Raw genomic sequence first — 14833 nt, 5'->3', positions numbered from 1 at the left:
GAGAAAAAGAGAGAGAAAGAGAGAGAGAGAAATACAAACACAGGCTACAGATGGAGGTTGTCAGGTTCTAGTTCTCTCTCCTTGTCCAAAAGTACTATAGAGATGCAGTGGTATTTCCACTATTTATTATTTACTTTGATCTTATTATATTAAATTAGTATGAGTCAAATAAATAGTAAGTTCCTTGCATCCCCAAGTAGCATAGGCTTTATTAACAATACACAGCAGTGAAGGTAAAATAAATGCTTGAAGAACTACGCACCAAAGTAAAGTTTAAACAAAACATTTGAGCGTCTAAGTATTTTATTACAGAAGCCAGACAGTCAAGAAATTCAGACTACTAAAGAAACTATTTTTTCATTATTTCATTGGCAAAGCAGAGCTACTTGGGCACTATTCTTCTGAGAACATGTCATTGACTTTAAAAATTGCCATGAAGGAAATTTTTAAATCACAGGCTTATAAAAATAACACTATTGAAAATAGTATAGTTTTTCTACAAAGATAGAACTAAAAAACACTAAGGGCTCTCGGATCTAGGTATATTGTTTCATAAAAATAGGTTAGAGTTGATACAAGTATCACTGGATTTCCAATGAAAATCCACTATCTACTTAAAAGCTATAGAGATTCAAATAATTATATATCTTCTTTTGTATAATTCTTATTCTGATAGACTGTGAAATTACAATTTTCTGAAACAAGAGGTGAACTGTTAGGTATTACAGTAAATTCATATAAACTACAAATGGAAGTATTAAATTAATTAGGAGTCATAACACTAATCAAGAACAAGTGTCAAGGGATAACATAGCAGCTTTACTGTCAGTGAAATATGTAAGAATTACTTCAGCTGGGGATGTGGCTCAAGAGGTAGCGTTTTTGCAGGGAAAGGCCCAGAATACCACCAACAAACAAACAAATACAAAACTACTTCAAAATAAATTTAAATACCACAGCATGTACATCTCAGGAAATGAGCACTTATACGAATATACCAATGTTAAGAAATATTAAACATAATGCCAAAAATTCAATGACTATAAATTATACTCCTTAGAGTATTTTGTAGCACTACTGAACAATGTTTTTAAGCATTTAAAATATGCTGCTATAACTATATAACTACAAGCTGTAGGGAAATAATACTCCTCAATATTCCTTTTGTGTAGTATAACATATAAGTCATATTAAGTCAAATAACAAAAAAAAATTCAGATTGTGAATTTAGCTGATTACTTATTTTTGCACAGAAGACTTGGAAAACTAAATAAATAAACTCTTTTTCATTCTGGTGTTCAGGATGGTAGCACTAAACATACCTGATTGTGGAGCTATCACTATATGCTTTTCTTTTGTTCATAAGCACAGAATTTCTTGCCAAACTGGGTGGTGTAGAATTTCGAGGTTTGATGTTAGCTCTAGGAGAGAGAAGGTGAGACAACATGATGAAAGACTATCAATTATTTCTCAAATTACCTATTTGTGTAATAAAAAAGTAATTAGAGGCTGCAGAGAAGTACAAAAGATTAAAATCCAAACTGTTTTAAATCTGAAAACAAGTGGGAGACATTAATACTGAAGGTCAACCAAAGCAGCTTGCATTTACTAATAATACTCTGATAATAAATATGTCAATTAAAATATTTACACGTTTTACATTAAATTCATAAGTTAAATCATTTTTTCAAAGGTCTTATAGTTAGAAGTCCCTCAAAACACAGTTGTATTGTGTTATTGCCATCCTAGGTATATGGGATGTGGTCATAAAGAAATATTACCTACCACTTTAGAGGCTAATAATCAATTTATGAAAATTCTTAGAAAAAGTAATTATAAAGTTAACATAATTTTTGTTTAAAGATTTATTTCACTAACTGGACAGCCTGGGCTATCTGATATCAGGGAGACTTTAGGCTGAATCAGCACTGAATTCCTATAGAGAAACCTCAGGAACCAGAGCAACTTAGAAAGCTAAATAATATTTCTGACACTGCACTTGAATTTGAAGATTTGGGATTCATAGGAATTTAGATTCTACTCCCAACTGCTACTTGACTGCTCTGTGATTGTAGTCAACTTCTCTGAATCCGAATTCCCTGATTAATAAAATGATCACATACAGGAAGTTTATGCAATATAAATTTTTGTAAACATTTAGTATCGTTGATAATACTACTACTATTATTGTTACTATTAATATTGTTACTACTATTGTTGCTGCTATGTAAGCTACCATTTATATAACAGTGATAACTAAATACCAAATACTTTTCTCATTGTTTTGCACATGTGAATTTCTTCCTACACAGTCCTAAGAGGTAAGAATTGATAATTTCAGTTTACAGATGAGATAAATAAGACCAAAAAAACCCCACACACTTGAGTAACTTACCTAAGGTGACAGCTAATACACTGCAAGATTCAGAAATTCAGTTTGAAATTCTTCCCATTAATATGAAAAGTTGAGGAGGCTCTCCTAAAAGTTTAAGTAACTACTTCCAAAATACAAGTAGATAGTAACTGACTTTTTCAAATGTTCATGTCAAATACATGACTAATATAGTTCTTGGTACTGCATATAATGTAATTGTCTCTCAAATCTTAGATAATATTATAGTCATTTCGAAGTTTAAACTTTTTAAGATGGGTTTTAAAAGAGGCTTGTTTTCCCCTTTTGTTTTTGCTTTTGTTTTCTTTTTTGTCTTTTCTGTCTTTGGGAGGGTAAGGAGGACACAAATGGAGGGAAAAAGAGTGAACAAATGGAGCAATGGTACTCATTAGACACTATGTGGTAAATGAAACATAACTGGTGGGTGGGGATGGGAGGAAAAAAATGTACTCATTACCTGGCTTATGTAACTGTATCCCCTCTGTACATCACCTTTATAGTAATAATAAGAAAATAAAGATGGGTTCTCAATATACTGCCTAGATTGATCCTTCCAACACAGACTACAGATTAGCTGGGACTACAGATACTAGATATACACTACCAATCCCACGTTGGAGAAACTTGTCTTGTGATATTTTTATATCAAAGTTATTAGTACTTCAACTTCAAGTTAAGTGAGTTGTACTTTAAATTTCATATTTAATATTCAATTCAGAGTGTTTGCTTTGAGTAGTTAGTTCTACCAACAAAAAATCACTTTGGTGTATGGATGGGATGTCCTATTCTCCTTCAAATAATTTTTCAAGTCCATTCATGAAGTTTTATTCTACTTTTTTATCATAAGGTTATATAAAATGTACTAGCATAGCATATTTCTTAGAGTTTAAGTTCTTTTTTTTTTTTGGGGGGTCCAGTCCTGGTGTCTGAACTCTTGGCCTGGGCGCTGTCCCTCAGCTCTTCAGCTCAAGGCTAGCGCTCTACCACTTGAGCCACAGCGGCTCTTCCGGGTTTTTTTCTTTTTGCTTATGTAGTGCTGGGGAATCGAACCCAGGGCCTCATGCATGCAAGGCAAGCGCTCTACCACTGAGCCACCTTCCTAGCCCTTAGAGTTTAAGTTCTAAAAGAAAAATCAGTCATACAATGGCATTTAAGTAGGAAATATGTTTTCCTCCTTTTCTTGTAAGTTTTAGATCATCCTGTTAGAGAAATTGTACCAGTTTCACATAGATGATATAAATAACAATGAATACACATGACTACTACTTTTACCATATCACAATCACATAAAGCTGCTTAATATGATTATGATTAGTGAAAAACAGTTATTTACATAAAATGTGATATGAAATGTCTATTATTTGCTTTTAGTAACATCTGCTATGTAGGAGAAGCTGTCAAGAACCATTCTGAAGAGATTGGGAAGACTATCAATTCTTAAAACATTTTCTGTAAGGGGAGGCACTGATCAAGATGCAAGTAGTCATGAATTGATATGTTGAATTGAAACTCCTTTGTACAACTATTTAAAGATAATAAAAAAATAAAAATAAGAAAAACATTTTACTTTCTGGACAGAGTCTGAAAAGTGTCACCCTTTTCCATATCTGGAATGTGCATGCTATAGATCAAATAATAAAAGGGAGGCTTAATTATGGTATTCTCTGATATCTGTTTCAGAAGGTTAAGTCAATGGTAGTAGTTCCAAGACAAAAATAGCCCATAGTGTCTGTGTGTGTATGGACAGCTATAGATGCATGTATATGTATCTTCTTGTACATTAAAGACTTCCCATTATGTTACTGCATATAGTTACATTTGTTAATGTATTTCATATAGAGATCATAATATTTTTAAAAAGTAACTATTTTTTTTCAAATTTAGTACGAGTTCAACTTGCTATTTTAAACTGTGAAGACTCATGGGAGAGTTTCAAAAATGAATGTCGTCATACTCAGTGCTTGGTCAACTAGGCCAGAGAAAACTAGACTGTCTCTGGGACCACTATATTTTCCCCCTGTTTTCAAGTGGAATTTATAAATCTCACAAAAAGCCTAAAAATTCCTTAATTAAGTGCTTTCTAAAAATCTTTCTTTTTCTGGCCATAATAATTCATCTTGTGTGTGGTGAGCAGATTATTTAGTAATATTATAGATAATTTTCCTCTTTTTGTTTTCAAAACTATTACACATAAAAAAGATCCTTCATAAAAACATTGAAGGATTCTATTAAAACCATTAGTTTAATGGAATAAAAATTATCTAAGAAAGTATTAAAACAAAAATGTTCAACAATAAAGAAGGTTACTTAACAATTTTGGGCTTAAAGATGAGTAAACTAAGATTTTTATTTAAGTATAAGACGCTAAAAGTTAACAGTATTCTACGATATAAAGCCTTTAAGAAAGTACTTGAAAATATAAACCAAGCTGAGTTACAAATACTTACTTGTAAATGGGTAATAACTCATGTCTTTTGAAGGCACTGTTTGACTTTGTATCACTGTCATACAACCTTTGCACATGTCTTCCAGTTCGAAGTGGAGGGCCTAACTTGTCCATCTTACTATTAAAATATATAAAGGTGTACCCATAAGGAGATTGCTACTGCTTGTTTCGTTACATAAAGATTTCTTTTCTTGTTTAGAAAAAGACATTCTGATTCTTCAGAAATCTACCCATATTCCTTAATTACTAACTGACAGAGTAAGAAATAAAAAAAGAATTCTTAGAATTCATACAAGGGCTATTATTACATCTGTAAATTCTAACTTCAGGCCACTCTTCAATTGTGATGAAGATCTAGACAAATGCTACAGAACCTTTGTCATTTTCTTTTCTCTCTGTTACTCTGTCTGCTGGAGAATTTTTAAATTCTAAATATAAAATAAGAATTGAATGAATAATGTTTATATCTTTATGCTGCCTGCATAATAATAGAGTGAATTCATGAAACTTACGTAAGAAAAATTATTACCCATGTGAAAAAAATGTGAATATCAATGTGAAATCACATGGGTAATGTTAAATAATTATGCCATGTGATTTTTTTTTTTTTTTTGTCTGTCATGGGGCCTGGGTGCTGTCCCTCAGCTCTTTAGCTCAAGGCTAATGCTCTTGAGCCATAGCACCACTTCCGGCTTTTTCTGCTTATGTGGTGCTAAGGAATTGAACCTGGGGCCTCCTGCATGCAAAGCAAGCACTGTACCACTGAGCCACCTTCCCAGCCCCCAGGTGAATTTTGTTTTACACAGCTACAGCTAGAGGGTACCAGAACAAACTACAGGTATGCAGTATAGTTTTTGTTCTCCGTCTGTCTAGAAGTCCAGTAGTACTTGTTCTCTATCAACCAAATCAGTGAACCATATATAACCATTACTAGGGAACAGAGGAAATTAAGGAACAGAACTGTCGTAAATGACTACTCAATATTGTATCATTGCTTACCATTAAAACACATTATTTTAAAGGGATATTTGCTCATTCTTTTTTTCCTACTCATTCAGTAACTCAATAAATCTTGAGCACCTCCTATGTGTCAAACACTATGTTAATTTTAACATATGATAGAGAACTGATACTTGTTTTTATGGAAGTTAGTGTCCAGAAGAGTTCATGTTCCTAGATTATATATTCTGTTATTTCAGTTGCCTCTACATTAACAGGTGTTATGTTGTAAGTGAAGAAATGTTATTAATTTCTAATTATTTCTTATGACTATTAGGATGTTATTCAGCCGGAGATGGCACATACCCAGTGATTAAATATTTAAAATTGCCTTCATTAAATATTCATCAAACATGATTTCTCCAATGTCTGGGACTAAAAGGTTTTAATTTCCTTTTACTTTGTAAAAAAATTACTGAAAAAATCATTCATTTGTAATTTTAATTACTAGGGTTTTTCTTTGAATTAGCATTATTTTTCATAAATAGTGGTTATCTTTGAAAGACTATGTGTTTTGTGAATAAGGTATAAAAAACTAAAATTAAGAAAATTTTTGCCTACACCTGCGTTTGATCTCCAACATCACAAACAAAACAAAAATTTAAGCAAAGAACTAACATTTTAAAAGATTTTTCTTTTACTATTGCAAAAAGTACTTCAGCCCTACTACATGTGAACCAACAAAATTCATTTTGAGAAACGAAGCATGTATACTCTTATAAAGATCTTAAGGATCTAGTGGAAATGTATGCATTACTACAGGAGCATTACCTATATTTAAAGATTTTAGAAACATATTGAGATGCAGGTTCCAACTATAATCTGTACTTCAAAGTTGGGTTAAGAAATTCAATGTAAACAAAGGAGGAGGCTGCAATGCTTGATAAGAAATGTACTCATTATCTTGCCCATGTAATTGTAACCCCTCGGTACACAATAATAAATAATAAAATATAAAATATATATATATAATATAAAAATAAAAAATAAAAATAAAAATAATAAAAAAAGAAATTCAATGTAAGTGCATGTATAATGATTCTATGTATTACTGTGTATACACACAATTCAAATGTTTGATTTTTCTTTCTTTTTTTTTAATTTAATTTAATTTTATTTGTGAACATACTGTACAGAGGAGTTACAATTACATGGGCAGGATAATGCGTACATTTCTTACCAAGCATTGCAGCCTCCTCCTGTGTTTACCCTTCACATCCCTTCCCAGCCTCCCCCCCTCCCCCCCATTGATTTTTCTTTTTTGTGATGATAATACTGAAATTTCAATTGAAGGCCTCCTGCATGTGAGGCTGGAATGCTGAGCCACACCTCCAGTCCTACACAATTCAAATGTTTCTTAGGTTAAATGTTAGCCCAGGGCTAAAATCACTTAAAATTCATATTCTGCTACAATCTGCTGCTATATATAAAAACCAAAACTTATAGATCTCAAAAAAACAAAGCTTATAAATCTCAATAAAAATAAAAATTTTATACAATACTTCCACAGATTTTAAAATAGTCATTGATGAATTATATGGGAAGGGATGGGAAGGGGAAACAAAGAGGAGGCAACAATGCTTGATAAGAAATGTACTCGTTATCTTGCCCATGTAATTTTAACTCCGCTGTAGGGTATTCTCACAATAAAAAAGAAAAGAATGATTTGGCAATGCTATCAACCTATTCCTGATTTGAAACAGACTACGAAGTGGAGCATGGCTTAAAGTGGTAGAGTGGTAATGGTATCCTTGAGCACAAAACCACAAAAGCTCAATGACAACACACAAGTGATGAATTCAAGCCCCATGACTGACAAAAAAAAAATAGAAATAGAGTTTAATCTATGAAAGTTATCAAGAATGAGTTATCTTAGGAAATATGTCATACCTACTCTGATCTGCTAAAAATTAGACTGTATCAAGCAGAGTAAAACTATATATACTTAAAAGATTATTCACAAAATCATCCTGGAGAGAACATTTACCAAGTGTATCTTGTGAACCTTTGTAGTTGTATCACTCTTACATATTCAAAATGTTGAAATGTGTCAGATATCTACTTTTGATTGTATTAACCCATCACAGATAACTTAGTATCTCAGTCCTGATACAAACATCTTCAATAATTTTTACTCATTTCAAGTCATTGGCTACAGTTAATCTTCAAAGTAAATGTACTTTTTTCACATTAAGGGAAGAAACGCAAATCTGAAAGGTGACCTTTTAGCTATTGAAATCTATGATTTGAGATATATATTAAATTTGTAATTATGAAAAGAAAGTTCTCAAGACACAAGTGTGAATTTTGACATACTTCAAATGTGGTAATATTTAAAAATTTAGTTTTTCACAGTTTACAATTTTTTCCCACAATTAAAGAATATTATCTTTTATAATAAGGGGAAATTTCTCCTTTGGGTGTGTTTTCCTCTTAAAAGAAGTCTACTAACTTTGGCTCACTGATTGTCTACAATTTAATTACCAAAATATGAGACAGTATCCAAATATTAAGATTACTTTTCCTGTGTCATGACTCCAATACAGGTTAATTATTACAGATCAGCAGTGTACCTGATTAAAATGGACCACACTGAAGACCTGAATTGTGTAAATGAAAAAAATGGGTGCCACACAAACTTCAAATGTTCTTCTACTTCCAGCAGGACCACAATGGTTTGGTAACAGGATAAATTTGAGAAATGTACTAGATCATTTTTCTATTTGCTAAAAGTTCACAATATAATCATGTGTCAGGCACTCTAGTCTCTGTCATGGATCTTAGTATAGTCTATCAAATGGAAACAAACAAAATATTAATTCAACAATTCTTCTTCTTCGTCGGCCGTGGGGGCTGAACTCTGTGACTAGGTTCTGTCCCTCACAGCTCAAGGCTAGTGCCCTACCACTTGAGAAACAGCGCCACCTCCAGCTTTTTTCTGCTTATGTGTGTTGAGGAATCAAACCCAGGGCTTCATGTATGCAAGGCAAGCACTCTACCACTAAACCAACTTCCCAATCCTGCTTTCTTCTTTATTAGCACATGTTAGTTATACTATGGGAAAGGAAGGATTTCATTGGGGTATTTCTACCATGTATTTTACATGGTATATACCATGTATTTCAATCAAATCTCATCCCATCTATCAATGTCCTTTCTCCTTCCTAAACTAGGTCAACAAGTTTCATTTTTATTTCAGTAAGACAGGAACAATATATGCCTTAAATAGACAGTTAAGAATGGCTCTAATAATTCTAGTTAATATAGTGATCATATTTACCAGAAGTAAACATTACTTTCTTTAGAAAGTAGTTAGAAATACCTTATATAGAATAATCAGAATATGAACAGAGATAACTGACTGAGTTATAATTATATAACAACTCACAAAAGTACATGTTCAACAGTCTCTGTATTCTCTCTTTCTCTCTCTTTTTTTTTTGGCCAGTCGTGGGGCCTATCCCTCAGCTCTTCAGCTCAAGGCTAGCATTCTACCACTTGAGCCTGGATACTGGACCTGAGCGCTATCCCTCAGCTCTTCAGCTCAAGGCTGGCACTCTACCACTTGAGCCACAGTGCCACTTCTGTCTTTTTCTGCTTATGTGGTGCTGAGGAAGTAAACCCAGGACTTCATGCATGCAAGGCAAGCGCTCTACCACTGAGCCACCTTCCCAGCCCCATCTCTGTACTCTCTTGTATCACTTGTAGAGGTCTAAGCAGAGTCAAAGAACTTTGTAAAGTTGAAACACAGATACATCCCCAGACACATATGACACAGAATACATGAAGCTAGTTTTCAAAATTCTAAAACCAGTATGCTCCCTTTTTTCATGATACCATCCAGGATCACATGTCCTACTTAAAACTAGTGTTATCAGTACAACTTAATATTGTCAACTGATGAAACTATCAGTGTGACAGTAGTGCTGAAAAGGATTACTTTGTAATTTATTATCACCTGTAAATTAACAACACTACAAACTATAAAACAGAGGGCAATTCTCTTTAACTTGGGGAAAAAAAAGACTACAAAATTAAATGCTATATGTATACTTCCCATAACTCATCAATGAGCCAACTAAATAGAGAAGAAAAAAGTCAAGAAGAAAAAACTCAGATTGTTTGTAACACTGAAAAATGAGATTATTTTAATTTTCAACTACCTGGTTATACTATTAATCTGTCTCGTTTTGGAAGCACAGCAATAAGAAAAAACACTTAAGTCATCAGATCTTGTAAATTATTATTTTTGTCTTTGTTCTTTAAGCACAATTACAATGAACTCCTTTTAGTTCTTATTTCCTATGTGGTTTGTAAACAAAAAGTAGCTAATCTCATTTGGCAATCTCCTTGTATATATTTCCTACATAATAACTAAAGTTAATGTGGGCCATAGATAGACTATATTCTTTTAAATGCAGACTATTTTTCTGTAGTCAATTATACTAGTATATATAAAGACCAACACAGCTGGGCATCGGTGGCTCACACCTGTAATCCCAGCTACTCAGGAGGCTGGGATCTGAGGATCATGGTTCAAAACCAGCCTGAGCAGGAAAGTTCGTGAGACTCTTTATCTCCAATAAAACTACTAGAAAACCTGAAGTGGCGTTGTGGCTCAAGCAGTAGAGCGCTCGCCTTGAGCTGAAGAGCTGAGTGAAGCGCCCAAGAAGATTAGCTACCTTTTGTTTACCAATAAAACCACATAGGAAATAAGAACTAAAAGGAGTTCATTGTAACTGTGCTTGTAGAAAAAAGTATTAAAATAATGCATTTTATTGTGGGAAAATACAGTGCATTATTTAATATCTAACCTATTTAATAAAAAATATACATTATTAAAGTATTTATACTAAGTAGTATGTGTATATAGTAAGTTTATAGTATGTAGTTAGTATATAAAACTCCATGTGGAGCTTTATATTTTTCTCTTTCTAGAGCAAAATCATCTTTATTAAAATTTATTTATATTTTACAGTGGTAAAATATGCCTTGTCTATTTTCATAATTTACTATATTAAATGCAGGTATTTGATCTTATTATAACAAAAGTATGCATAAAAATTTTAGAATCAAATAGATCTTACTTAGCCTATTGCTTCTCTTAAGAATTATGTGGCCTTAGATGGGGAAAAACCAGTAGTTTAAGGATACAGGTGGACCTGTTGCAACAATGAGAAGTACAAGTTGTCATGTCCAAAACTAGCTTTACAAAGTCGGTGCGGGGGTGGGGGGGAGGAGGGGAAGGAGAAGGATTGGGATTGGGGGGGAGGGGGGAGGCTGGGAAGGGATGTGAAGGGTAAACAAAGGAGGAGGCTGCAATGCTTGGTAAGAAATGTACGCATTATCCTGCCCACGTAATTGTAACTCCTCTGTACAGTATGTTCACAAATAAAATTAAATTAAATTAAAAAAAAAAAGAATTATGTGGCCTTGAGTGGTTTTATCTTTCTTGCTGTTCTTTTTAATATATTTATAATTTACTATGTAAATTTTTTTGTTTCTTTTGTATGTTCTTTCCTGTTTTCACTGTATTTGATTCTGGTGCCCTACATCTTTTTTTTTTGGGGGGGGGTCCGGTCGTGGGGCCTGAACTCTGGGCCTGGGCGCTGTCCCTCAGCTCTTCAGCTCAAGGCTAGCGCTCTACCACTTGAGCCACGGCGCCACTTCCGGCTTTTTTCTTTTTGCTTATGTGGTGCTGAGGAATCGAACCCAGGGCCTCTGGCATGCAAGGCAAGCGCTCTACCACTGAGCCACCTTTCCAGCCCATGGTGCCCTACATCTTATATATGCATTTTTCTAATTTGGGGAGGGGAAAGGAAATAACAAAATGCTGAATTTTGTTGTAACAATGAGATGTACAAGAGACTATGGTAAAAATGAACTTGACAACTTGGGGATAGGTGGGGGGAGAGAGGGGAAGTTAGGGAAGAAAGGGATGGTAGGGGAAAAACAAAGGAGGGGGTACGAATGAAATGTACTCATTACCTTACTCATGTAACTGTAACCCCTATGTATTTTTATTACACACACACACACACACACACACACACACACACACACACACACACGAATTATGTGGCCTTGAATAAATCACTTTGCTTCTCTAAATGTTATCTTATAATTATGGAGCAAGTTTAAGCAACATGCCCAGTACAATAACTGATAACAGAGAGCTTAATAAATTATGGTTATCATAAAAATCTTGAATATTTCAAGTTATTTCCTTAGATTCTCAATCAAAATTATGAATAGTTTATGGTTCTTGATAAAAGTACCAGATTTTTTTCTTTTGAGGGGGAGGCAGTCCTTGGGCTCGAACTCAGGACCTACATGCTATCCCTGAACTTTTGTGGTTAGAGCTAGCACTCTCCTCCACTTGGGCCATAGCCCTACTTTTGACTTTTTTTTCTTGATTGGTTAAATGGAGATAAGAGATTCACAGATTTTTTCTGCCCAAGATGGCTTTGAACTGAGATCTCAGCCTTCTGAATATCTAGGGTTATAGGAACTAACTTTTGGCCAGAGTGTTTCTTTAAAATAACTCTACTAAAATTCTCTCAACAGGAATTAGGGTGCCTTTGAAAAGCATTATGTTAAAAAAAAATGAACTTAGATAAAAATATTCATGAAAAGGCCAGAGAAAATAAAATGCATCATTAAAATATGTACCATTAATAAATTATTCAATGTAGACTTACCCTGCCTGAGGGGCTGATATTGCTTTATGTGAAGGAGATAGGGTCTGAAGTTTGTTTCCCAAAGAGTTGTTAACTGATGACACTTTACCTGAAGATACACCTTACAATAAAAAAGGCAACAGCTTTAAAAATAATAAATGAAATCACATAAAGCAGAATACTTGACATGAGAAACAGTGATTTAGTAATGTTCAAAAATTAACAAATAAAAAAGTTTTCTTTAAAAGTTACAAGGGAACAGGATGCTTATTGATATGCTAATTTCTATCTTAGTGGTCAATATAGTCATAGAGCCATTAAATATCTATTGGTAACAGCTTTCAAGTTCAAAAATGAGAAACCAAGGTAGGAATGAAGGAAAATATTATAGACAAAGAATGATGAAATAATTTGTTTGAATATTCTTAACAGATAGTACGTCAGTAAAAACATCAAGGAAGGGCATTAAAGAAAAAAATACCTAAAAATAGAAAATATTTAGTTATTTCATTTCTATCTAGAAATAATAACAATCTATCTCTCTACATAATTAGTAACGTAACTAATTTAATGGAACAAAATAGACTATTGTTTTCATTTCCTTTTCTACCAATATAGTTAAAAAGGAACCAAAACACCTATTTTGTGGATTTTATTACCTACAACAGTTTTGCTAGTGCTACTTGGTTGTGGTAATCGCGATGATCCTGATGATAAGGTTCCAGGAGAATTTGACTTTTTAAGTGCAGGAGGCTTATACTGAAATAACAAAAATAAAAAAAAAATCAGTATCATTTTTTTATTATGAATTACAAACTAGTAACTGACAAGCTCACATTCTCCAGGTATAGAATTTTACTTTCATAAGAAGAGAACTATGGAGAAGAATGGGTATACATTATAAAAGCATGTAATATTTTGGTTAATACTATGGTCAATACTAAAGACTATGATTAATACTACTGACAAATGGAAAAATAAAAGTAAAATTATTACATTCATAAAAAAATTACTGAAACTGAAAAAAGTGTATTTCTGACAAAATGGTTGAATGGACTATTTGGCTAATTCACTAACAAAAAAACAAAATGCCCAAGAATGTATTAAAAATATAACACTTACATAAAATAACATTTTTATAGCATTGAGTGTTTGCTTAGAAGAAAAGATATTGTTGGGATAATCCCATTTGAGATTATAATCATCTGGTCAGTATGTGGATTTGCTCTAGCGCAAACTAGAACCATTAATTTAAATTAAAATGTGTCTAGATTGATAGTACTCTTCGATACATGCAAGTTAAACACTTCTCTGGGAGAAGGCACTTCACCTGCGTAAACACATTGTAAGTATTTTTCTTTTTCTTTTTTGTCGGTCATGGGGCTTAAACTCTAGGCCTGGGTACTGTCTCTGAGCTCTTCAGGTCAAGTTGGGCACTCTACCACTTCAGCCACTCTGCCACTTCCAGTTTTCTAGTGGCTAATTGGAGATAAGAGTCTCACAGATTTTTCCTTCCCAGGCTGGCTTTGAACCATGATCTTGATATCTCAGCCTCCTGAATAGCTAGGATTACAGGCATGAACCACTGGTGCCCAGCTGTATTTTTTTAGGGGAAGAGCAATAATTTATAATAGTCATGGAAGTAAATACTTAAGAAACTAAGAAAGAAGGGAAAAAAATGGTAGCAGGAACATACAAGATAACCTAATACTACAATTGATAACCTAATACTACAATTACCAGAGAGATACTACAAAATAATAATTATATTACTTTTAAAGAAAAGACAAATCTGACAATAATAGGGAACTAGTTACTATAACTATGTCCAAAAAGCTTATAAAAATAAATATGGTAACAGTAAGTCAACAGAAAAGAGGATCTTAACAAAAAAATGAAGACAAAATATAGGCATTTTTAGAAAACCAGACATAGAACACTGCCAGCATAGCTGTATTAACTCAAGAAACTTCTTCAGCCCAAAGGGCCATGGAAGAATTGCAAAAAAGAATCAATCTAGAATAATGAATACATCAGTACAAACTTAAAGTATATGTATACATCAATATATAGATGTGCTAATACATTAACTTTCCCATTTCTTTAAAAATGATATGTAAAGCAATAATACAAAGACTACATGATAACAGACATCAATACGCTTGATGTGTATTCTGATGTATGTAGAGTTACACATGTATTAGCACTAAGGACAATGAGAGGTAAATAGAAATAGCCATAAAACGAATAAATCAAAGATATATGTTATGCCTAGTATAACAAAAGAAGTTAAAAGAGAATAAAAAATATCTTTCA

General features: G+C 33.1%; 2 protein-coding genes across 4 annotated transcripts in view; one reads left to right on the top strand and one right to left on the bottom strand.

The window, feature by feature from the left end:
* Positions 1-3848, top strand: part of Il7 (interleukin 7) — a 39960-nt gene extending 36112 nt beyond the window's left edge. The window contains exon 6 of the mRNA XM_069990961.1: positions 3764-3848. The gene's annotated coding sequence lies outside the window, so the exon portion shown is untranslated. The remainder of the gene's footprint in view (positions 1-3763) is intronic.
* Zc2hc1a (zinc finger C2HC-type containing 1A) overlaps positions 1-14833 on the bottom strand; it is a 70255-nt gene that overhangs the window by 36548 nt on the left and 18874 nt on the right. For 2 of the 3 annotated variants that reach the window (XR_011365646.1, XM_069990957.1), the window contains exons 6-8: positions 13177-13276; positions 12539-12638; positions 1323-1421 (exon numbers count right to left, since the gene is read on the bottom strand). Coding sequence is in view for 2 of the 3 variants with exons in the window: in XM_069990957.1 (XP_069847058.1) it covers positions 1323-1421; positions 12539-12638; positions 13177-13276 (299 nt within the window). In the remaining variant the exon portion in view is untranslated. Of the gene's footprint in view, positions 1-1322; positions 1422-4839; positions 4957-12538; positions 12639-13176; positions 13277-14833 lie in introns of all 3 variants that reach the window. The other variant, XM_069990958.1, reaches the window with a different exon arrangement.

Source organism: Dipodomys merriami, unplaced genomic scaffold (genome assembly GCF_024711535.1).
Source record: "Dipodomys merriami isolate MVZ:Mamm:240054 unplaced genomic scaffold, mDipMer1.0.p SCAF_4, whole genome shotgun sequence".
In the NCBI taxonomy this organism is placed as follows: domain Eukaryota; kingdom Metazoa; phylum Chordata; class Mammalia; order Rodentia; family Heteromyidae; genus Dipodomys; species Dipodomys merriami.
The sequence above is the reverse complement of the archived record's forward strand: the minus strand, read 5'-3'. Positions and strand labels throughout refer to the sequence as shown.